This window comes from Crocodylus siamensis, chromosome 4 (assembly GCF_052110815.1).
Source record: "Crocodylus siamensis isolate JL-2025a chromosome 4, ASM5211081v1, whole genome shotgun sequence".
Taxonomy (NCBI): domain Eukaryota; kingdom Metazoa; phylum Chordata; order Crocodylia; family Crocodylidae; genus Crocodylus; species Crocodylus siamensis.
The window spans coordinates 111,066,965-111,089,961 of record NC_143398.1 but is presented as its reverse complement, the minus strand read 5'-3'; the positions used below and the strand labels follow the sequence as shown (position 1 = coordinate 111,089,961).

At 42.9% G+C, this 22,997-nt stretch overlaps 1 protein-coding gene across 3 annotated transcripts in view; it reads right to left on the bottom strand.

Moving 5' to 3' along the window:
- Positions 1 to 18,950, bottom strand: part of DENND5B (DENN domain containing 5B) — a 200,546-nt gene extending 181,596 nt beyond the window's left edge. For all 3 annotated transcript variants that reach the window (XM_090043350.1, XM_090043348.1, XM_090043349.1), the window contains exon 1: positions 18,657 to 18,950. In XM_090043350.1, the coding sequence (XP_089899476.1) occupies positions 18,657 to 18,768 (112 nt within the window). In that variant the 5' untranslated portion in view covers positions 18,769 to 18,950. The remainder of the gene's footprint in view (positions 1 to 18,656) is intronic.
- Positions 18,951 to 22,997: the final 4,047 nt, after the last annotated feature.

The following is a 22,997-nucleotide window of genomic DNA, read 5'->3' as shown; positions in this document are numbered from 1 at the left end:
ACTAACACTTCAGTATACCTCAATAAACACTCCTGGGAATTGCGAGTACCAAGATAGGGACCAACCCTGTGCTTCAAGGATTATGTTTTTAAGAAATGACCAATCCTCATGTACTCTCTTTTCTGGCAGGGGGGAAATGGCCTCTAATTGCCTAACTGACCAACTCTCCCAGTTTGCAAAAGTCAGCCTTCCCAAAGTGGAGGACTTCTGCTTTACTGCTGGGCTTGCCTGCTATTCGCTGAACTAAGAAGGTAACTAATTTGTGGTCACTGCCACCAGGCTTTCCTTTGATCCATAGATTGCTCACTAGGTCCACCCCATTGGACAGGACCAGATCAAGCAATGCCTCTCCCCTAGTTGGCCCACAGACTTCCTAGGTTAGGTAGAGGTCACTGATGCATGTGAGGAAACTACACGACCTATCAGATTTGGCCGTGCGCTCACCCCAAGAGATGTATGTCAGGGAAGCTGAAGTCCCCCATGACGGTCAGGGATCAGCAGCGCACGGCCTCTACCACTTCCCCCCTGAATTCCCCATCTAAGTCTTCCTCTTGGTGGGGAGGTCTATAGTAGACTCCTACAAGTAAGTCATCCTCCCTAAGTTCTTCTTGTATCTTGACCCCAGAGAGTCTCAAGATGCCCTTCCTGGTTTGGAAACTTGATCTGCAGGAAGGTCCCTCACCACTCCTGCTGTGCAAGTCAAGCCCTGAAGATAGGAACCAAGACACATTGGGTTCAACTGATATCTACATGTAGTGAAGTTTCATTTTAATTGTGGAAAAACACAGGTTTTGGGGTTTTTAAAAATCAGAGAAGTTGGGATTTTTAAAATACAGAAAACCAGAATCCCTGCCAATTAGTGATTACTAATTATAGCAGTTTCCAACCTCTTCCTGCATAAACTCTGAAATATCAAACTGAAATCTTTTAGATAATTCTTAATGAACCAACTACAAGGCACTTGCAATTTTTAATGATTGTTCACACCTCAATGAAAGATCTAAATTGTCATTCACCCCTCCTCCCCACCCTGAGGAATACATCTGAGAAGGCTGGATAGGATCTGCCTGAAAAGGACAAAGGGGAGGGGGGCAGAATGTAAATGTCTTATGTTTTGTAGCTGGGATACATTTGCACACTCTTGTTCCTGCTGGAAGCATAACAGCAGAACTAATCATGACACTAAGCTTCCTGAGGTCATACTTAGGGCAACATCACCAGAAAGTTCAGTTCTTTTTCACCTGCTGCTTGGGACAAAGCACAGAGGAGGGAATTGAATTAGTTTAGGATGATTGTTCCCATGTGACATCTGGCCTGTACTATATAAGGATAAAATATTATTCCCTAATCTCATGTGCTAAGAAATTCTGCAAGGATTTTTCTCTCTCCCAACAATTTTCAAAAGATAAAACCACCATACAAATTGTACTAAGTTATTAAACTAAACAGTGCCTGAAGCATAAAATCTTATGCTAGCCTTCCCCATTTCTGTTTATTCATGGCATGCAAGATGGTCGTTTTACCTGTCCGACCCAACACAGATGTTCATGTTTCCAAAAGCAGGGATAACTCCATAGAAACATTACTTAGCCTAAGATTATTTAGGTCTTAACCACCAATTTGAAACAGAAATTTTAATCTGAATGTGGTTGTAATTCAAACAGGGATATATCTGCTGTCACATCTACTTACGCCTAAAAGGGAAAAAAAAATAATTAAAAAAAAAAAAAATCTTTGAATACTAGAAATGACAATCCACCCAAAGTAATATTATCAAGGGAATGGACTAAGCACACAATCCATCTGTGCTGAAGAGCTGACACACTAATCTTTTGTGGACCAAATATACAGTCTTAATAAAATTGTAATAGTCATTAATAAAGCGCTGGTCACAGAATGAGAAAAGGGTATTATTATGGATATTTAGAGCCTGTTCTTAATAAGCAAGGGTTATCTAACAAATGCCATAATGTGAACTCGGTGAGAGTAGACCATTATTTTAAGAATGTATTTTCATTGCAGTAATAAAATAACATTTATATTCACTGAAATCCATTGGTCCTCCAAAACATCCCTGAAAATTTGTTGAAAAGTTGCTTTTCTATTTCTTCTGACTGCACATTCACTTTCCTTTGGGGCATGGCCATCTTAGACACCCCTGCTATAGAAGACTGGGTGAAATAACACAGAGCTCTTAAGCTGAATCCAGCCCATGGGTTTCTGGACTGACCATACACATCAGCCCCAGCCCAGCATGTTGGACCCAGCACTGCATGCAGCACAGGGGGTCAGTTGAGGGCAGTACTGTGGCAAGGAAGTTTGGTGCCTGGGGTAAAGCCCACAGCGGAAGCCCGCCCTCACCCCACACACAGATCTGGGAGGCACGTGCCTTACCTCCCCCCATGTTTGCCTGGGAGTGCACACAGTGGCATGAGCCTCCCTCCTCCCATCCCCGCGCCCTCCCCCCCACAAAACTAGCCACTTGTGGCTCCGTCCCACGCCTCACCCTGGCTGGGCAGCGCCTATTGCCACCCCTTGGCTTTGGTGCCAGGACAGCCATCCCACTCGTCTCCCCTTGCTACAGCATTAGTCCAGGGCACACACTGCAGGTGGTAGCCTGCCAGACCAACCCTGCATTGTAGCTCAGGGACTAGTCTGGATTAGGCCATGTGGGAACCAACATGCAGCACCCCACGCCAATCCCTAGTGCCGTGGGCAGTGCATGTAGTCAGTCCAGCCCCACATGCAGTATGCACTGACCTCAGGGCTTGCTGTGCATGCAGCAGGTATGTGTGCTGTCCATGAGGCACAGGTGCACTACATATGGCACATGGGGTCCAGGGTGAGGCCTGCATATGGTACCCCACTGGACTAGCCCGCTGTGCTGCCTACAGTCCCAGGCCAGTCCATGGGCTATAGCCAGCACACATCTCTTTGTGGTCCATGTGCTGCCTGCACAGAAAACACCAGGGCTGGCACATGTTGAGTGTGGCGCATGAACTTCTTAGGAATTCTTGCCAAAGCTATGAAATATAGATCAATGTTTTTATTTTAATCAAGAGAGTATATGAAAATTCTTCTGAAATTGTTTTATTGTAAGTGATTTTATGTTGGGCAATAACATTAAACAAAACTAGGTAAGGATGTTAAACTTTTACACGTCTAAGTGATTGGAAACCAGTCTACACTCTTAACAGAAGTTCAGTGCACAAAGACTGGCTTAAAAATGACCAAACCCTAGCTAAGATTGGACCTCTCCCACCAAAAGGCGAATGTGTGTTCTGTTCACTACCAATCTAAAACTACACCACTTACAAAAACCACGTAACTTAGATCGATTCTACTTCAGGCTTTTTGAATGTCTACCCTAAGACTAGAAATTAGGAAATTAAATAATTGAGTATAAATTACCTTCTTGCGCTCTGTGACAACTAAAAGCCAAAGATATACCCAATTACAGGCAGTTTCCCTTTGCTCAATCATTTTATAGTTTGTAACAGAGAACAGAAGGCTTCAATCAATATAAGCAATAGAAGAGTCCATATGGATCCTTTTTCATTCCATCTATGACCCCATCTACATCCAAAATATCAATGGACACACTAAAACATGAGTCTCTAAACAAGCAATATGTCATTGATACGATGAATCATTTGCCATAATGGTTTGCTTTCTGATTTTACACCTGTTGTCTTTCTTCAAATAGAAGCCAGAGCATTTTTAGAACCTAATATTCACAGGTACATATACAATTAATATTCTAATTACAATTATGAGAATTTCAGAAGTATCCACATACCTGCATGTTAACAAGCTCAGAATATATCTACTTTAAAAATAAATCCTGATCATTCTACTGACAACTTTCACACCCAACCTACCCCTAATGAACAGCAAGAGCCAATACACACACAAGCCACTTTAGCTTTGAAAAAAAGAAAAAAAACCCATTGTAACTGTCAAAATAGAATGACTGTCACTATGCCTTACATGGCCTTATAAATACCTTGTCACTCCACACTTCAGTCTTTTAAATGACAACTGAGTGGGGGGAAGGAAAGGGGGTAGAATCTAGCTTTCCCACTGTGCAACTCCAAACAAAAGCCCTAAAAATTGCCTGTGTAGCCTGGAAGCGCAGTGCATTGTATAGCTGAACTGAAGGCTGTTAAATAAGTAGATCTCTTTGTACCGAATACATCAGCATTGAATTACAAGTCCCACCCCACCTTTTTAAATAAAATACAGGCAAGTAGTTATATTGTCAATTGGAAACAAGTACACATATTTCAAGGAGAATTTGCTATTTAAAAGTGTCAAATGTAGAAGCACTATTCATTTTTATATGGTTTTTAGAAGCGTCTTGTTTTATATAAAAATTTCTAAGGTTATTTTATACTCAGTATTTTTCTTTGCAGATCCACTAAGAACAAGCATTGCATTCTTATAGAGTTATAAGTGGTGGACGGGTCTATGTTGACCTGGGAGGGTGTGGGCAGCAGAGTCCCCCAGGGCTCGGTCCTTGGCCAGTGCTGTTCAACATCTTCATTAACGACCTGGACGAGGGTGTGGAGAGCACCCTGTTCAAGTTCGCTGATGACACCAAGCCGAGAGGCAAAGTGAATACACCGGCAGGCAGGGACCGCATCCAGCCAGACCTGGATAGGTCAGAGAAGTGGGCGGATCTGAACAGGTTGCGGTTCAACAAGGACATGTGCAGGGTGCTGCACCTGGGGAGAGGGAACCAGCATTATGGTTATAGGTTAGGGACTGCCCCTCTCGGCAGCACAGAGGCAGAGAGGGATCTCGGAGTCATAACTGACTCCAGGATGAATACAAGTTGCCAATGCGATGAAGCAATAGGCAGAGCCAACTGCACCCTGTCATGCATGAACAGGGGCATAACTAAACAGGTCCCAAGAGGTCTTGCTCCCCCTCTATGCGGCACTGGTCAGGCCGCAGCTGGAGTACTGTGTCCGCGTCCAGCTCTGGGCGCCACACTTCAGGAGGGATGCGGAGAACCTGGAGAGGGTCCAGAGGAGGGCCATTCATATGGTTGAGGGCCTCCGTGGCCAGCCCTACGAGATGAGGCTGAGGGACCTGAATCTCTTCAGTTTCTGCAAGAGGAGACTGAGGGGGGATCTTGTGGCTGCCTACAACCTTATCAGGGGCCAGCAGCAGGGACTCGGGGAAAGTCTGTTCACCAGGGCCCCCCTTGGAGTCACCAGGAACAATGGCCACAAGCTGAGGGAGGAGAGGCTTAGTTAGATATTAGGAAGAACTACTTCACTGTAAGTGTGGCCAGCGCTTGGAATAGGCTCGCCAGAGAGGTGGTGGTCTCACCTTCCCTGGAAATCTTCAAGGAGACTGGAAAGGCACCTGGCTGGGGTCTTATGACCCCTCCCACCCTGTGCTCATTCCTGCCCATGCCAGGGGGTCGGACTCAATGATCTGTCTAGGTCCCTTCCAACTCATTGATTCTATGATTCTATCCTAAATATTAAGCTGTCGCTCAAAGCAAGGCCAGAGATCTATAAAATCCTTAAGTCTATTCTATCTAGAGTACATATTAATAAGGGTGTATTCAAAGTTACTCTTTAAATCTTTTTACAATAGCAACTACTTCAGCAAATCAATATAGATATTTTATTCCATATTAAGAAGTGATATAAACCTCCATAAGTCTGTAGTAAACATGCTAGAAACAACCATCTCAAAGTAATTCACTTATTATGCTCACAGCCAGAAGACCAGGATTGACAAAGCTGCCAAATTAGGAAAAAGCTTGATGAGTCTACGCGTCGGATTTCTAAGGTCTTGAAGCTATGGCAAATTAAAGAAATATCTCAAGTAGGGTGTACATTATGATTCTTTCCAGCAGCCAATGCTACAGTTAACTGTTTATGTGATTTGCGAAAGGGAATTCAGCTTTGTTTGGTAATTATATAGTCAAGTTTACTGTTACACCTGAATATTCAGTCCCATGGTAGCATTGTCAGACACCTTCGAGATCTAACAAGCATTTAGCAATAGGCTATACTGCATCTAGCAATCTTTGTACAGGTCATTCTCAACTATAAGAACCTGACATTATCTCTTCAACAATGCTTCTGAGGTTATTCCATCTCTATGCCTGATGCAAACAAAGCTTGTGTCTATTTATTTCTGACAAGAGTCTACTCTTCGTCAACAATTTAAACACAAGCATGACTTCTTTTCCATCCAAGGGATACACGAGTCTTTACCAGTACCACATTTAAAAGTCGCACTAGTTATGCGACTGAAAATACACATGGGTACCATCATGTGATGGATGGCCACAACCTGATTATATGTGCCTCATTCCTTTCTGAAAGCAGCTTGTTGGATGCTAGTTCTGCTTGGTTCTCTTTCTTGTTTCATGAGATCCTGTATTAACCAGGACAGGACATATCATGCGCAATAAGGAGAAAAATAGTGCAACTGTCCCTCTCTTTTGGCCAGGGCAGAAAGATTCCCTTCAGCCAGACATCCAGTCAATGTCTAGTCATAAATACATCATTGCAAATTTTCCGTGAGATTGATATTGTGGTCAACCACTGCTTTTAACAATTCTACCAGAACCTTGCCTGCCCCTGGTGCTTTCCCAGGCTCCATTTTCAGAACAACACACATCACTTCCTCTCTTCGAATTGACGTCTCTGGCTTTGTACTCTCCCTTCTGTCATCTGAACTGTTCATCACTGAAGAGGCATATAGACTAGCAGAATCATTATTCCACCAGTGCTTGATAATCAGCAGCAGTTATCTCATTAAAAAATTCAATCGAAAGCAAAAAGATTTTGATAAGAAGTCTGAGCACTGTGAATACATCTTTTGTATTGTTACTATTTATGGGTCTCAAGCTCAAGGCATTTCACCCTTATATATTTATTCATTCTCGTCATGTCTTGTCTTCAGCTCTTTGTACTCTCCACACGACTGTTTATCATTTTTTCACTGGTTCATAGATTTTCTTCAGCTACCTTTGGTGCAATACAACTCTGGACTCATATGAAAACTGCCATGCCAAGGAATACATTCTGCCGATTCTACTATTTTTTTGGATTGCCCTTCCCTTTCACCTGTGACAATGCCTCTCAGCCATGATGGACATAAGTTGTACATCTTTTGTAATAAGTACTTGTGAAGCGATCCTGCCAAACATCTGATGTTTTAATTTTATGTTTGACGCTAACAACTGATGGTCCAACCTGAGAGTCTGCATTCAAGAAAGTCTTTTTCCTATTGAATGCTGAACCTCCAGCACTGCCATCATCCAAAGCCTGAAACCAGTTACACAAAGAAAGAAATAAAGTAGACCTCAATATTAATAGTGTTTTCAACATGCTTTTAACAGTTGGGTGTTCTCTTCTGATTTTCTACACAATGCAAGAATTAGTGTGTTGGGACAACAGAACCAAATAGTAAAGTGGATCAGTGAGACAACAGTTTTTCATTTTCAAAGTTGTGTGAAATACAACCCCTTGCCCCAAGAAAAATGAAGCATCAGGGTAGTTGTGAGAGATAATTAATATTAGAGAATTAAGCAATTCTGTATTACTAATGCACAGAATCATTTTAATTTTAAAATGGGGGGGAAGAAGAAAAGGCTTATGTAGTAAAGGGATAAAAACTATCCCCGATTAAAATACTGTCAACCCAGTATATTAAAAGGTATAGATACAATACACACTTAACTGAAAATAATGAACTCAGTGTTATAGTCAGAACAGATTAATACATAGTAACAAATAACAATTTTACAAATGAAATATTATCCAGTCTTGTTCCATTTGTCTTTAGTAAAGATACTCCACTGATCAATAGCATTGACAAATCTGTATGAAGAGTGGCTTGTTTCCTTCGACCTCAGGAGTTTCCTTAAGCAAGCTATGTTTTTAATATCTAATTTAAAAAGATAATGTACTTTTTAATTCCCTCTTTCTGTGTATGACCCATTGAGTTACTGATAGTTTTCTTATTTTAATAATAAAATGGATCCATTCAAAAAAGTGTTTCATCTTGGATCAGAAGATATTCAAAGGTCCAACGATATTTAACACAATACTCTACATAACAGAAACACCCTGTCATAATACATTTCTAAAATGCACGGATTGAGTCCCAGCAAGAATTTTATATCTGAGCCAGCTAGAAAACATGTAACTTTTATATAAGGAGTTTGATGGGATGAACAGCTTGTGATACCTGTTAGATTAAAATCTATGTTTTTAGTATGTTCCTTTAAATTCAGCACTTTCATCACTGTCATTAATTTTCCCAATAATTTTCACTTAAAGTCCACTGGGCATGGACATCTACTTATCATGCTAAAAGAGTCATTTACAGCGAAATTAAATTGTTTCCAAAAAACAAAACAAAAAACAGGTGTCACTGTTATGCATTCCATTCAGTTAAGCCAGAGCTGTTCAACTTGTGGCTTTTGAAGGGTTAAGTTGTGGTCCCCAGGTTCGGGCCCAGCTGCTGCTTTCCCTCATACTCCAACTCCCCCTCCCTCTTGTGGCTTCAGTTTCCTGCCCCTACCCCAGGAGGTGGGGCAGTACAATACAGGGAGCTGAAGGTGAGCCTGGGGATGCATGGGCATACAGTGCAGGAGAGAAGGGGAGGCACCTATGCACTGCCTATTCAGCTACAATTCTAACAAGAAAAAAAAAAAGCCAAACAGGGACAATAACTGCACCTACCATCTCTCTGTCATCTTTAAAGGGAATTTTACTGGTATTAGAGTTAAACCACTAACTTGGAAAAAGAGCAAGTTTTTCAGAATATGAGTTCCCATGTGGGTTGTTACATGGACATAGTAATGTTGGTAAATTCCTCTACATATAAAAAACCCAAACTTAAGTGAGTATCCTAACAGGCTTTAGATACTTGATAAGGGAGGTGAGCAACTATTACTTGATCTAAAGAGATTCTGCAAAGTTAGACAGATCAGGTATCAAGAACACAACTTGAGAAGGCCAACTGATCTTAATTCTTAATAATAAAAGCATGCTAGACAAGCAGTGCAAGTTACGTGTTTGACTGAGCCAGAAGATAGAGCAATTTTTCAGACTGTACTGGCATTTCAGTGCCTATAAAAATAATATGAGCATCAATATCCTGGTGTTTAAAGTGAAATGCCAAGAAGCAGAAATGGCTTCTCTCTTTTGTGCTACTCTAGATTCCTAACGGCTTTAACAGATAATAGTTCTTAATAAGGGGCTGGCTGGTTATAATTTATGATAGTCCATACAGGAAGTCTGAGAGGTAGTAACATTTTGTATCAAGAGCATAAATCTCTTTTTCATAAAGGAACATGGTCAGTACTTATTCAGTAGCCATATACGTTTAAAAACTTGGATACAAGAATGGTAGAAATACCATTAATTGAATGCAACAGGCAAGGATTTTTGCAGGTAATATCCTTTATTGGACCAATCGCATCATTGGGATAGACAAGCTTTCAAACGCAGGACATTCTTCTTCAGTCAATCCTAAGAAAGAATACTCTGCATTCGAAAGTTTGTCTAATTCTACCCAACCATGTAGTTGGCCCAATAAGAAGTAATCCTTGCCTCCTAGAGCTGCAGTGTCAAAGTCACCCTGAGGCCTGAACCAGACCACAGGGCCCCTCCCTAGCTAGATCTGCAAAATCAAACAGTGGCAGAAGAACTGTGCCGCACAGCCCTTGTCTGTCCTCCTGCCACCAAAGTCCATGTCCAGTGGGGCCCAGAGTCACAAATTCTGCAGCAGGCCATGTCTCTTTATAGCCATGCCACCAGCTATTGCTAGCCCACCAGGTAGCCAGGTGGGCTGGATTGAGTGGCTCTATGGGCTGGGTCTGCCCCATGGGCCATCCATATCCTAGAGACTGTCACAGCCACAACATGACTCAAACATTACTATATCAATTGAATGGCAGTGCTCAGCATTAGCAACATTTTATGTTCCACCCAAAATACAAGAACTATGGAAGTCTGATTTCATTTTAGACAGGCAGAGCATCAGAAATAACATCCAAATGTCACAATGCTGAAGATAATTCAGCAAAAAAGATTCAGGGCTTAATTTCAGCATGGGATTTACACAATCCTCACATTCACAACATATTGCTTCTGCCTGCTCCAAGCCTTTTTAAAAAATTTTAAACTCCGTGCAGTTTAGATCAACTCTTCCATTTGTTCATTGTATGTTCATCTGCCATTATCACCCTACTTCTTTCCAATCTATTGAGTCATTTCTATTAAAAATAGAATAACTTAGAAACTCCTGGCTGCCCTGAAATCTTCCTGACATTTTATGATATTATTGAAGATGCAAAAAGCTAAAATTGAAATTCAGTATTCTGGGTAAATGCTGTATTTAAAGTAATTACAGTTTGGATCTAAAGTTCAATATATACCCCCAAAACACAATCTTACACATTTTAAAAATAAAACAAATTAGAAATTTTTGAGTCTTTCTTCTTAGGCCCCTGGACAAGTCTGTGTTTACCAGACTAGATTAATTTTAAAACGATATAATTCTGAGCCTGACAGTCTATTTTAGTTTTTAGCTGAAAAAGTAAGCTTGAAGATGGAAATAAACTGAACTGGATTTTGCACTCATCCTCAGGACACAGAAGAGTTGTCATTCACTCTGTTGGAGAGAGCTCAATAGGGCAAAGAAATACTGAATTTTCATGCTCTTCAAGGTACATTTCACATCAAACATAATGCTCTTCTTTTTTACCTCAACTGAGTATTTAGTATCAAGAAATGCTAGACATTTTTCCCTATTCACCATCCTTTCCCAAGTTTCTTTCATTTTTAAACAAGTTTTGTAGTAGTGCTGCGGATAATTTCTTAGCCTTAAATTGAGTGTATGACTATTATATAAAATGCAGTTACATACACTCAATTCATGCAGCCTGTCTAGTATTCAACTCACTGAAGGCAAGTCAAGACATTTTGAGTAAGTTTAGTTACCCATGGGATATTATGGCACTGGATCCATTTCCTATTTGATAGACAACAACAAACCGAACCGAGTGAAAAGAGTTGACGCCGGCAGATTCCAATTCACAACAAGGCTTGTTTTTAAAACACTTCTTGTTAACAAGTCCAAAGCTAACATGCGCACTCAATTGTTGAAGCTCACCCTCCCTATAAATATGCTAAGACACTACGAAATCTGCAAAACCTGGATTGCTCCATTGGTTGGCTAATGAATTTAATACATTTGCAATAAAAGATAAAAAGCCTTTAAAAAAATATTCAAGTGACCTGTCTCAGTCAGAACAATTGAAGCTTCCTAGATGAGGCAATCTGTATTAACAGTCTTGTTTCTCCTCAAAAATAAATCTGAAGGAGTTGATGCAATAAAGGCTCATCTAGCTTAATGTTTTCATTAGCCTAACAGACTTTACAGCCTGTCCCTGGTTATAAGGGAACATATAGATCACACAGTTCCAGATGATGTTGGAATGCTGACTCATTTGGCAGGGAGTCAGCTTGTTTGCAAGCCACATCTTGGTGAGGTGTCTGTTTCAGCTGATCGCAAGTGAGGTGGCAGGAGGGGGAAGGAAATCCCTAAAGTTTCCGACTTCTATTTAAAGCATGGCATTTGAAAATATTATCAGACTGTTAGTATTGCAGGAGAGATAGACTCTTCTTTCAAACCCACAATGTGAATTCCCATCTCTAACTTATTTTTAAAGCCCTAGTTGAACACAGGACTTTCAGCATGTGAGTAGTGACTTAAATGGGATAAACAGTTAAGTAAGTGTTTAATTCTTTCGGTAAATTGGGGATATAGTCTACCTTGTACCCAAGCTGCTGTATGTCTCCTGGAAATTTATGATTAACAAACACATTTTTAGCAGAAGGACACTAAAATGGAAGCCTTATCACAGCTACATAACCCTATTTTGCATTAACAGGATTATCATCTTTATTTTTAGATGGCAGTGTATATCGACACCTATAAAATGGATGTCCATCTTTTCATTGGTTTTGAACATTTACATTACAATCTCTGTATGTCCACACATTTTTCACATTGCAAGGAGAAAGTTGTCCTCTCTTTCCCCACCCCCATTCTCCATAACCTACAACACATCAATTTACTCGCCATTAAATCACATTCAAAGAACAGAGTTTTTGCTGCTGGAGAGTTCTACAATGAACTATGGTCCATACTGCTAGTTTGCAGTATTTTTCTAATACAAGCTATCTAATTATTTCAATGCAATAAGATGAATTATTGTTGTTACTATGTTTTCAAGACATTATTTTGCCTTTTAAAGTAAAAAAAAAAAAATTAAATGTTATAAAAGAACCAGGATGAGCATATACAAGAACAAAATTTACTTTTTGTGTTGCCATTACACTTGGAAACTCCAGTAGATGATGTAGGCTACATTGTAATATGCACTTTACACTGACTGTAGCAGACAGTCCTGTCCTCGTAGGACAAGAGAAAGCAGATGGATGCAATCAACAAGCAGAAGATGGATCAGTTATTAGTGAGACAAATAGGTTCAGTACAATAAGCTTAACATACACTCCTTAGCCACAGTTTATTTTGTATACCTTTATTCCAGGACATCATCATTTTAAATAGCTTTTGTAGAAATTTACAGTGGTGGAGAAAAATAATGAGCACAGTAACTTTTATAAGTTAAAAGTCAAAAACAAAAATACGTTGTTTACCTGTTGATGTAAACAAAACTAAAAAGGATCTCTAGAATCACTGCAGGAATCATATCACACAATCCCATTTATTAATGGAGCTTTAGAGCATTTGGAACTTCATCAAGCTTTAAACTAAGACTACTTAGCTACCTTAACCTCATTACCTGCACTGAGAAGCTGTTGCAGAACCCGATTCCTCTGAGGGCTGAAACCTTCCTTCCCAGTACCTGCTTAAATTTATTCATGGCCACATGCATCTATGTGCTGTTGTGGCAACACTGACGTTTAGCTTAAATGGTTCTTTTTCCATAGCGGTGCTTACCCTTCCCCCAACCCAATACATTTGTTGAGAACAATCATACATCCCTCCTAGTCTTTGTTTTGCCAGAGGAAACGAAATAAGGCAAGTTCTTGTAGTCTCTTTTAATAAAATAAACTCTGCATTCTACTTAACATCATATTAGCCTTTCTCTGTACCTGTTCCCATTTGAATTAATCTTTCTTGAATAAGGATGGCCAAAACCACACACAATACTCCAGATGAGGTCTTACTTGTGTCTTATACAATGGCATTAAGAATCTAAGAATGTATCAGGTGCTAGACAGGGTCTGGTAGAGGCAAAGATGGTAAAGGGTTGGGGAAAGGTGGCACCAAGCATCACAGGAAGGCTCTGCAGGACAACATCTAGGGTGGGGTGGGCAAAATGTGGCCCAGGGGCCAGATGCAGCCATTCAGGCCATTCTAACCGGCCCCCGGGGCCCCTAAAAAGTTTAGAAAATAAATATTAATCTGCCCTGGGCTGCCTGTCACGTGGCCCTCGATGGCTTCCCGAAACTGAGTAAGTGGCCCTCTGCCCAAAATAACTGCCCACCCCTGATCTAGGGCATTACCAAGCCAGCCATCCACCACCAAGCTCAGTGTGGTAGTGTGAAGCACATCTCCATCCCCATCTACAAAGGGCTGTTGAAAGTCTTCCTGGAAAACGCAATCTGCAAGACCGTCACCTACACAGAGCACAAGTACAAAACTATGACCACCATGGACATGGTCTATGTGCTGAAGTGTCAAAGCTGCACCCTGTATAGATTCAGAGGTTAAACAAAGGCAGAAAAAAAACCTGTCTCCCATGGCGGTAGTAGTAGTTGCCTTAGAGCAGCGGGGGCCAACTTCTTTGGCAGGCATGCCACAAATTAGCCCCACACCCTCCCCAAGTGGCACTTAGATCTTTTTCTCCTGCCCAATCTTCTATTCTATATTCCACTCTCTGCCTTATTTGCCACTGCACTGATCTGCACTGATATGCTCTTTCCTGATCTGCTGCATGCTGCACAAAGGGGCTGCCCATGCTACTTGTGGAACATACGCTGCAGGTTGGCCAGCCCTCCTTTAGAGGAACAGCCAACATATGAACAGGGTATGTCTAGAGTGAGCCATCCCCTGTCAGACCCTCCCTGCCATCCCCCAACATGGCATTTATTTTTTCCTTGTCCCTACTGGAAAGAAACACTTTGCCTGATATATCCTTGGATTGCAGTTGCATTTTTAGGGCCACATCATATTTGTGGCTGAGGGATTTGTAGCATACCTGTGCTCTTCTCCTCATTGGCTGTTTCTGACTGAGGAGCTCTCAGTTTATGGCAGAAATTCCTCTTACTAGTTCTTAAGTGCATGATGCTATATTCTGGGCTAAAATTTCATAGTACATATTTTTTATTGCAGTCCTAGGACTAGTCATGCAGTTCTTCCAATATGATATTTTCGCTCTCCTCTGTATTGCCGATATCCCCAGCTTTATCATATTAGCAGATTTCATATACTAAATCCATATTACTGGACCCTGACTATTTTAAAATGTAATATAGTTTACTAGTATCTGGTTTCACAGTAGAGTTAAAGACTATTAGTTGGTCTTCCTGTTTTCGGGGTGGGGAGGGGGGAAGGGAGAGAGTCTTTTGAAACCATTTGTTTCAAAAAAGTTTAAAAATAAAGTGTGATTGACAACGCTAATAATACTCAACTCTACGCACTGAAGGAACATACAAAATGAGACCTCAAATAATGACTCCATGGTTTATTACCCAAACCTGCTGCGTATACTGTATTTGTCCCTGAACAGACCTCATTTAATCCTATTTCTGCCCGCTGTCTGTACCCAATCTCTGTTGAACAATTTAAGGAGAAATTTTACATCAGCTAGTTGCACTGAAAGCAGCGGCAACTTGCTAGGCAACTCTATTTTAAATAGTTTATTTTCAGAAGGAAGAGAAAGAAATGACTCAAATTTAAACTTCAAACACCACAAAAGGTCATTTTATGCAAATCAGAGATTTGGTACACCTTCAGTTGCAGTATTTCACATATGCCAGGAACTTTCTACTGAAAGCAGCAGGAATGAGATATGAAATGTGTATTAGTGCTTGCATTTGCACAGTAAAAGCAAAAAGTTTAGGGTTGAGTCTCTAACTGCAGGCACTTCAATTCGCAGAACCACCTTGGGTCTGTGCTCGGCCTGCTGCAGACAGAGGGCACATCTACATGTTCATTAGCGAGCCATAATCACAGTACATTAAGTTTAGTACCTGTAATAACAGATACTAACCTAATGCTCCATAATGGGCGCTACTGTGCATTAGCGCAGATTAATGCTTAAGCGACGTTAATGTGCATTAGACAATCTACTGTGCATTAACACGGTTTTTGACAGCCATGCTAATGCGCAGTAGAATCTGTCTTCTGAGCATTAAGTGTCTTGTGTAGATGCATCCAGAGTCTTTTCATATGCAAATACACTTCACTACAAAGTGAGAAACGTATATAGGAGGTTTAAAAGAGCTGCATTTTAGACACACAAAAAAAAGGCACCTTTACACATGCTTCGGGGTAAAGGGGCAGGGGAGTGGGCTCCAAGAGCCATTCTAATTAATGTGTCTGCAGCATCATATTCATTCAGTGCCCCATGTTTCAAATGGTAGCTTGCCAAATGAGCTTCAGTTAAAGTGTCCCCGGCACCATTTTGAAGCACAGGGATGCTAAATACATGACACAGAGGCTGCTCCAACATGTTCTTAACATGTGCCGAAACACGTCTGACCGTGTATAGGTTCCCATAGTAAGTAGGGGTGCACTGATAGAGATTTTTTCAGCCGATACCAACGGCCGATTTTTAATGAGCCATATATCAGCAGATACGAATCCAGTTCCAATATGCAGCCCCACAGCATAAAGAGCAGCTGCATCTAGCTGTTAAGTCTGTTGTGGGGCAATGGGTGGAGGGAAGGAAGGGGTGTGGTGGAGGGCAGATTGTGGCCCGCACAGTGAGGGAGGGAGTGGAGCTGGTGCTGAGGCCAGGGCAGGGGCTGTCCAGCTAGGGCAGGGTGGGTCATAGGACAGAGCCACGGCTCATCCAGGGGGATGTGTGGAGACCGGGGGGGGGGGGGGGTAGCTTCCGCCACTGTACGCACCCTGGGAGGGCATGAGGCATGTGCCCCTGGATCTGTGCATGGGGCGGGGCAGGCTGCTGCTGTGGGCTGGGGCTATGCTGGGGTCTTCCTGGTGGGGGGCTGAGCTGGGCTACACTTGGGGTGGGTGGCGGCAGTGCTGGGAATGGGGGCTATGGCCAATTTTTGGGATGGCTGTAGCCTCCCAACACCCCCTGCTTCCAATGCCACCACCTCCTTCCCTGAGCGCAGACTGGCCCAGCTCCCTACCAAGAAAAGCTCAGTGCTGCCCCAGTTCCAGTCCGCAATGGCAGCCTGCCCTTACCCCGGACGCAGATCCGGGGGCACATGACCTCCATGCCCTCCCAGGGTGTGCGCAGCAGCAGGAGCCGTCTCGCCTCACACACATGCATGGGGCATTTATTGGCCACGTCAGACAAAAAAAAAAAGAAAAAAAAAAAAGATTGCCAATACTTTCAATTTTCGTCATATTGGTGCCAATCCGATATGGGACGAAAGTATCAATACACCTCTAATAGTAAGTAATTCAGTTTATGTATTCAGGCTTACCCAAGCCATAAATTATAGAAATTAACTTTTTATCTATCATTTGTCAAAAAGTATAGCATGTTCTATGATTACATAACAAAGTTCTTACTAGAATACATGTACACTATGAGGCAAAGTTGAAATCTCCAGATGTTTGCAGATTTACTCATTATTGTAGTCCCATCCATTTTTGGGAAGACTATTCATGTGAATACTCAAATTATACATGTACACAAGTACTTGTATGATCATCGTTATAAGATCATACATATATAAGACAAAAATGGGTTTTATTAATGTGCTCCCCAAACTTTGTATTATTTGAATGTAGGATCTTGAAATTTAATTGTTCTTCTGTTAACTTCCCAAAATTTTAAATTACAAATAAAGATGGTTGTTTCACAAAGGTGAAGTCTAGAAGTCTACAATAGGTTTCTGATGAAAATTTTAGGGGACTCCTACAAGAATAGTTTAAAGCAAACATACTTAAATTCATTCATTTTTCTTTTTAAGTCTTCTAATACATTCCTAGAATAGTATTACTCTCTACAAATATTCTAGTCCTCCTAGATTATTCCTCTTAATTCCATGAACAAAGTAGGAACAAAAATAAAGTTCACATTTGGCAGAATGAATGCTAAGTTATTTTTTATTAATTAATTTTGCAAGCTTTTGCAGAAGTCCTTTAAAAAACTCTCCCTACATTTGATAAGGCACAGTCACTGCATGTTTCCAATGTAGTGATGAGCAGTGAATAAATATAGACATTTTTCCCTTCACGATGAGGCTTCAGAACTAATCACCCCATTTTTCATCCTGTCGACACTGGCCTTAAACCATTTAACCCATTTCAAGTGGTTCCACATAAACACAATCTGACCACCTTTCACACTGACTGGCCAAATTACATTTTTAACAGGGACGCTCCACTTAAAATCCAGTTATCACCCTTGAAGTCCCCCTGCCATTTCTGAACAAATATGTTCTACTCCCCCCACTTTTTCCCCATGGGAAGGTGGGGTGAAGAAGTCAACATTCTGAGACACAAAATGGATTTTAAAAATGCCACAGCTTCCCATTTCTGTTTGACACCCAGAGTATATGGGGACTTCGAACACAACAGCAGCCAGCTAGATCCTCAGGTCTCATCGTGGAAAGAGCTCTTCAGTCCCCCATCTTCCCCCTCCCTACATTCAAAATATTAGTGTGCTATCCCCACTACACACACATTTTGAGTTTAGGGAGGGAGGGGGTCAGCTAACTAATATCTGGGGTTTAGGGAGGGGGAATATTATGTGTTGGGGGCATAGCTTACTGATTTTGGAAGGGAGAAGAGTATGTGCATCTGTGGTGGGGACAGATCACAAATGTTGAGTGTAGGGAGAAAGAATATGCATGTGCATGTCTAGATGGGCACAGTTCTTGGGTTTGGGAGGTGTGTGTGTGTGTGTGTGTGTGTGTGTGTGTGTGTGTGTGTGTGTGTGTGTGTGTGTGTGTGTGTGTAATATTTTCAGTTCAGGGAGGGGAAATGTGAGCTATCCCCCTTACTGTCCTCTCTCTCTCTCTAGACCTCAAACGCTAGTGAGGTATACCTCTCCTACACACACCGCACACACACCCCTTCCCCCTCCCCAAGTATTAGGAGCTCCCCCTACATCCCCCTTCCCCTCCTCCTGTCTAAACTCAAAATACCAGCGACTTCCCCCCAAGCCGCGCTGACCACCGCCAGGGCAGGGGATCGGCAGGGCCGGGTGGAGCCCAAAGCACAAAGGTCGCTCGCGCTGCTCCTTGAACCCGAGCTCCAGCTCCAGCCTCCACCCTCCACCCCCCGCCCGCAGGCGGCCGAAGCCGGCGGAGCCCGAGGGGCCCCGCCAGGTGCCCGCAGCGAGCCCTCCCCCCGGCCACACGGCAACCAGGCCCGCTGCAGGGGACGCAGCGCCGCCGGCATCGCTCCCGCCCGTCCCCGCCGCTCACCCGCCAGCTCGTCGGGCTCTAGCCCGCTGTCGGCGTCCATCCCGCACAGCACGAAGTAGTGCGCGAAGCGGCAGGCGGCCGAGCCGGGCCCGGGGGCGGCGGTGCCGCTCATGCTTGCAGCCCCCTCCCCCGCCGCTGCGGGTCCTCCAGCTGCTGCGGAGCCGGGCCAGGCCGCGCTCAGCGCCGCATCCCCCGCGCTGCGGGCGGGTCCCTGGCGCAGGCCCCGACCCGCAGCCGGCGAGAGCGAGAGCGGAGCAAGGGGCTCACGCACTAACCGCGAGCGCCCCGGCGGTGGCACTGCGCCCCTGTCAGCAGCGCCAGGGGAGGAGCCGCCTCTTCGCCACAGCAGCCAATCAGCGTGCGGGGGCCGGCCCCGCCGCCCCGCCCCCCGCGGCACCTTGAAATAACGGCCCCGCACGACGCTAGAGGCGGTAGTGCCCTCCGCCCCACCCGCCGGGCCTCGGCCCTAATGTGAGGGCGCGGGACAGAGCCCCGAGGGAGGTGATGCCAAGTGACTCACGTACCTGGGGCTCCGTTTCAGCAATCAACGCCCCTCTGATTTGCTCTGAAATGGAGGCTCCCTTTGCTCAATAAAAGAGAACTCCTTTACCCAAAGAAACTCATCTGCCTACGTCCAGCGCCGACATCTGTGGATACCGAGGCACCCACATCACTTGGGCACCTGGAGGCCACCTACAGACATTGGGTTTCTGTGGGGAGAGTGGGTGCTCTTCCAGGCGGACCCCAGCTGTGCACATATTCAGGGGGGAGGTTTTCTCCTGAGCAAAACTGGCTGCTCCAAAGGGAAAAAAACCTGGGAACAACCAGGTTTAAATCACTCACAGGAACATTTCTCCTGGGAAGGTGAATGTCTGTACATCTTCCTGTAGACCCTGGAAGCCAAATGAGGCAAAATGAGCCCAGTCAGTGCACCAGGGTATGAACAACTGGCAGCTGCCCCAGCTGCTGGATTTGCATTTGTGGCACATCTGTTTTGAAAGGAGTGTCTATACCGTGCAGAGATCCCCATGTAAAGCCAGTCTCTCTGACTAAGGGGAACAGGGAACCTGCTATAATAATTAATTATGGGGCATAGGGGTACCGCCCCCATTTACCACCATGAATTATATTTTGTAAGCTCACAGGAAAAGTGTGTTCTCAGAAGGAATTATTAGGGGGCAAGAAGAAAGGCACTGCACCTAATCCTTACCATGCACTGACTGGAAAGCGTCTACTGTACAAAGAAGGAGGACTTTGAACAAGTGCCCACTGAATGCTACTCTGCATCCATGTTCCAGCTGGAGGGAGCCCCTCCTGTATGTCAGGCTGTTCTTGTGGTATCGATGTAGTTGCAAGAACACCAGAAACAGGGCAACGCTAACGACGGCAGGATAAAGTGATTTCTATTGATTAGAAAGGGAAGAGGTATTGAGTCTTCTTGCTTTTGTTTGTATTTACTTAAAAAAATCTGTCAACTGTTTCTGAAACATGCCACCTGTATAGAAACTCCTAGTGACCAAATGCTGCCCAAAATCTGTACACCACTGCTGAGCTATGAGGCCTCCTTTACTTGCCACCCAACAAGTATAAACAAGGGCAGGACCAGGGAAAAAAAATCAGACAATAGATATGGACAGACTAAACAATTATACTGAGTTAAAAGAGCAGAAGGACTTATTAACAGGAAGTTTAGCAGGTGTAACTGTGTCCTCTACCCACAGAACATGGAAGCAATTCAGCAGTTGTTTCATTCAGAGACAAACAGCCATGGTTTAGTTTCTACTCGCCCCAAGATATAGCAGACATTCAGAACAGTTACAACAGATCACCTGATGCTTGGCTAGACCTCCACCCTTTTAAATCCATTCATTATTGTTTCATCTGCCCATATCCAATGGTTGCTTCATCACCTACCCCTAAGTAAAAACACTGAAGATGCGAGAGCTTTTTACTACAGCCATGCTGAGGGAGTAATGAAGAAACCCATTAATCTATGCTATGCATAAATTCACTGCAGGACTATGCTGGTCTATTAACAGTAGTGGCATATTTAGTGCAGGAAGACTAGAATTACCATTGCCCCCATTATATATAGGAATGTCTTAGCTCCACACTGAAAGTCATCTGTAGGGCAGGTGCAGCAACTGCTTAATAGCACATAGCAACACAACAACATAAGACAGAAAAAAAGAATACCATATCCATGTGAACAAAGAGGAATTTACCATATCCCAGGAGGATGTAATTATCCAGCTTGAATACGAGGAAGACACTAGCATTAATACCCATACTCTGAAAAATGTACCATGAAATTTATTTGAATTTTTTCTGTACAAATTTAGAAATAAACTTAATTGTGAAGAAACAGCTTATGCACGTAGTAGAATGATACTCCCATTCTCAGGTGTATCTGAGTAAAAGGCTGCATTAAAATTGGCATTAGACCCTCCTTTAAATTGTATTGACAATAAATTACATTCTAGCATTCATTGATACATCTTTTTTTTTAGTAATTTCCTTATCATTTTAGGTTTTTATACAACATTCATCATAATAGAATTTAAGTATTTTACAAATGTTAAGCAACATTTCCCCATTCCTCTTAGTTTTAGCATGAGTCTCAAGTTTTTGTTCTTAGAGTCTTGTGATTATGTAAAAAGCTCAACTTCCATTCAATAAACAAATAAGAGAATAAGTGTTTCTATTTGTGAAGGAAAACTTTGAACATATGAACCTTAAAGACTAAAAACAAGGTAATAAAGGAATGGACCAAAACATACTATTTTAAAAAATATCCTAGTTTCTAAACCAATCACATGGAGTGAAATTCTCGCTCCACTGAAGTGCATGCTGACATTCCCATGTATTTTAATAGGCCAGGATTTTACTATTGATTTTGTGTTTTCAGTCATAATTGCTGAGCGTGTGGGTTGGCAATTCTGGAAAGGGACAGATGCTCAGATGGTTTTAATCAATGCAGCATCATAGGAATGTTGTGACTATTTATAGAAAGTGTTATTTCAGGGGAGCAGGAATGAAACCATGTTTTATATTTTGCTCTGAAGGCACTAGAGCTAGTGGGGGTTCTGTTGTATTCCAGAAAGGAACCCCCCTATTGTCTTCACATATTTCTTAAAACTCTCATGTAAATATTTCATTATCATTGAAGTGTTAGTAAAGTCAGCTGTGTGAAGCAACCAAATTGGAAGGGAAGGGGACATATATATCTATGAAGAAATACTGTAGTTTCTCTATATGAGGGCTCTCAGAAAAATTAAAACAAATCAACTAAAAACATGAAGTTAAAAGGCTGAATCCTTAATAGCATCTGTGCAGCTGCATAACTGTTTGGGATTCTGTTTCGCCCTGGGGTGAAACAGACTTGCCTTGCATATTCCACATGTACCTGGTGGAAGTAAAATAGAGAAGGTGAACAGCAACCTTCCCATGTTTTAACCTAGTGGTCACTAACAGTAGATCTCAATCCACCGGCAGATCTCAGAGCCTCTTGTAGTAGATCTCGGAGGCTCTTGGAATCAGTCTGAGGCTGGGGTGGGGGGGCTGAGTGCCCTAGCCCAACAGGTCAGTCTGTGAGGGGAGGGGCCAGGGCTAGATTAAGGCCCCCCACCCAGTGAAGGACAATACCACAGAGGCAGGAGCAGGGGTAAGTTGAGTGGGGCCCCAGCTGGGTCAGACTTACCTGCTGGGGAGGTGTGCTCCCCCAAATATTTTTTTCTACATCTGCCCCACTCTTCCCTCCCCACAAACTTACCTGCTAGTGGGGGGAGTGGCAGCGGTGCACAGTAGATCATGGGTTGCTTTTAAATGTCAAAGGTGATCTCCTGCTTAAAAAGGTTGGAGACTACTGTTTTAACCCAATGTCCATGGACTGGAAGACTGAGGTTCTAGGCCACCCCCCACACAGAGGAGGCTTGAATCTGAATCTTCTCCTTTAGCAGTAAAGAGCTGTTGCCACCAGGCTATAGTTCAACATATTCCAGACATCTTTCTAATTCTGATCCACTGTACCTTCATATGCTATTTATTAAATCAGTGATTCCCAAAGGGTGTGCCAAGATACACTAGTATGTTACAAGCGTTGCAGAAATATGCCACAAAAAATGGGCTGTATGGGGCTCTGACTAGCCTGTCCCTGTGCAGAGGGATCGAGGCCCAGCTATGCCAGCTTCATACAGAGGGGTCGGGCTTGAGGAACTGATTTGGCTCATTGACTGGTAAGCCAAATCAGTGGTAAGCCAAATTTTAATCCAGGCAAAATGTGCCCCAGGTATCAAAAGTTTGAGAAACACGGAATTAGATAAACAACACTGGGAAAGTTTC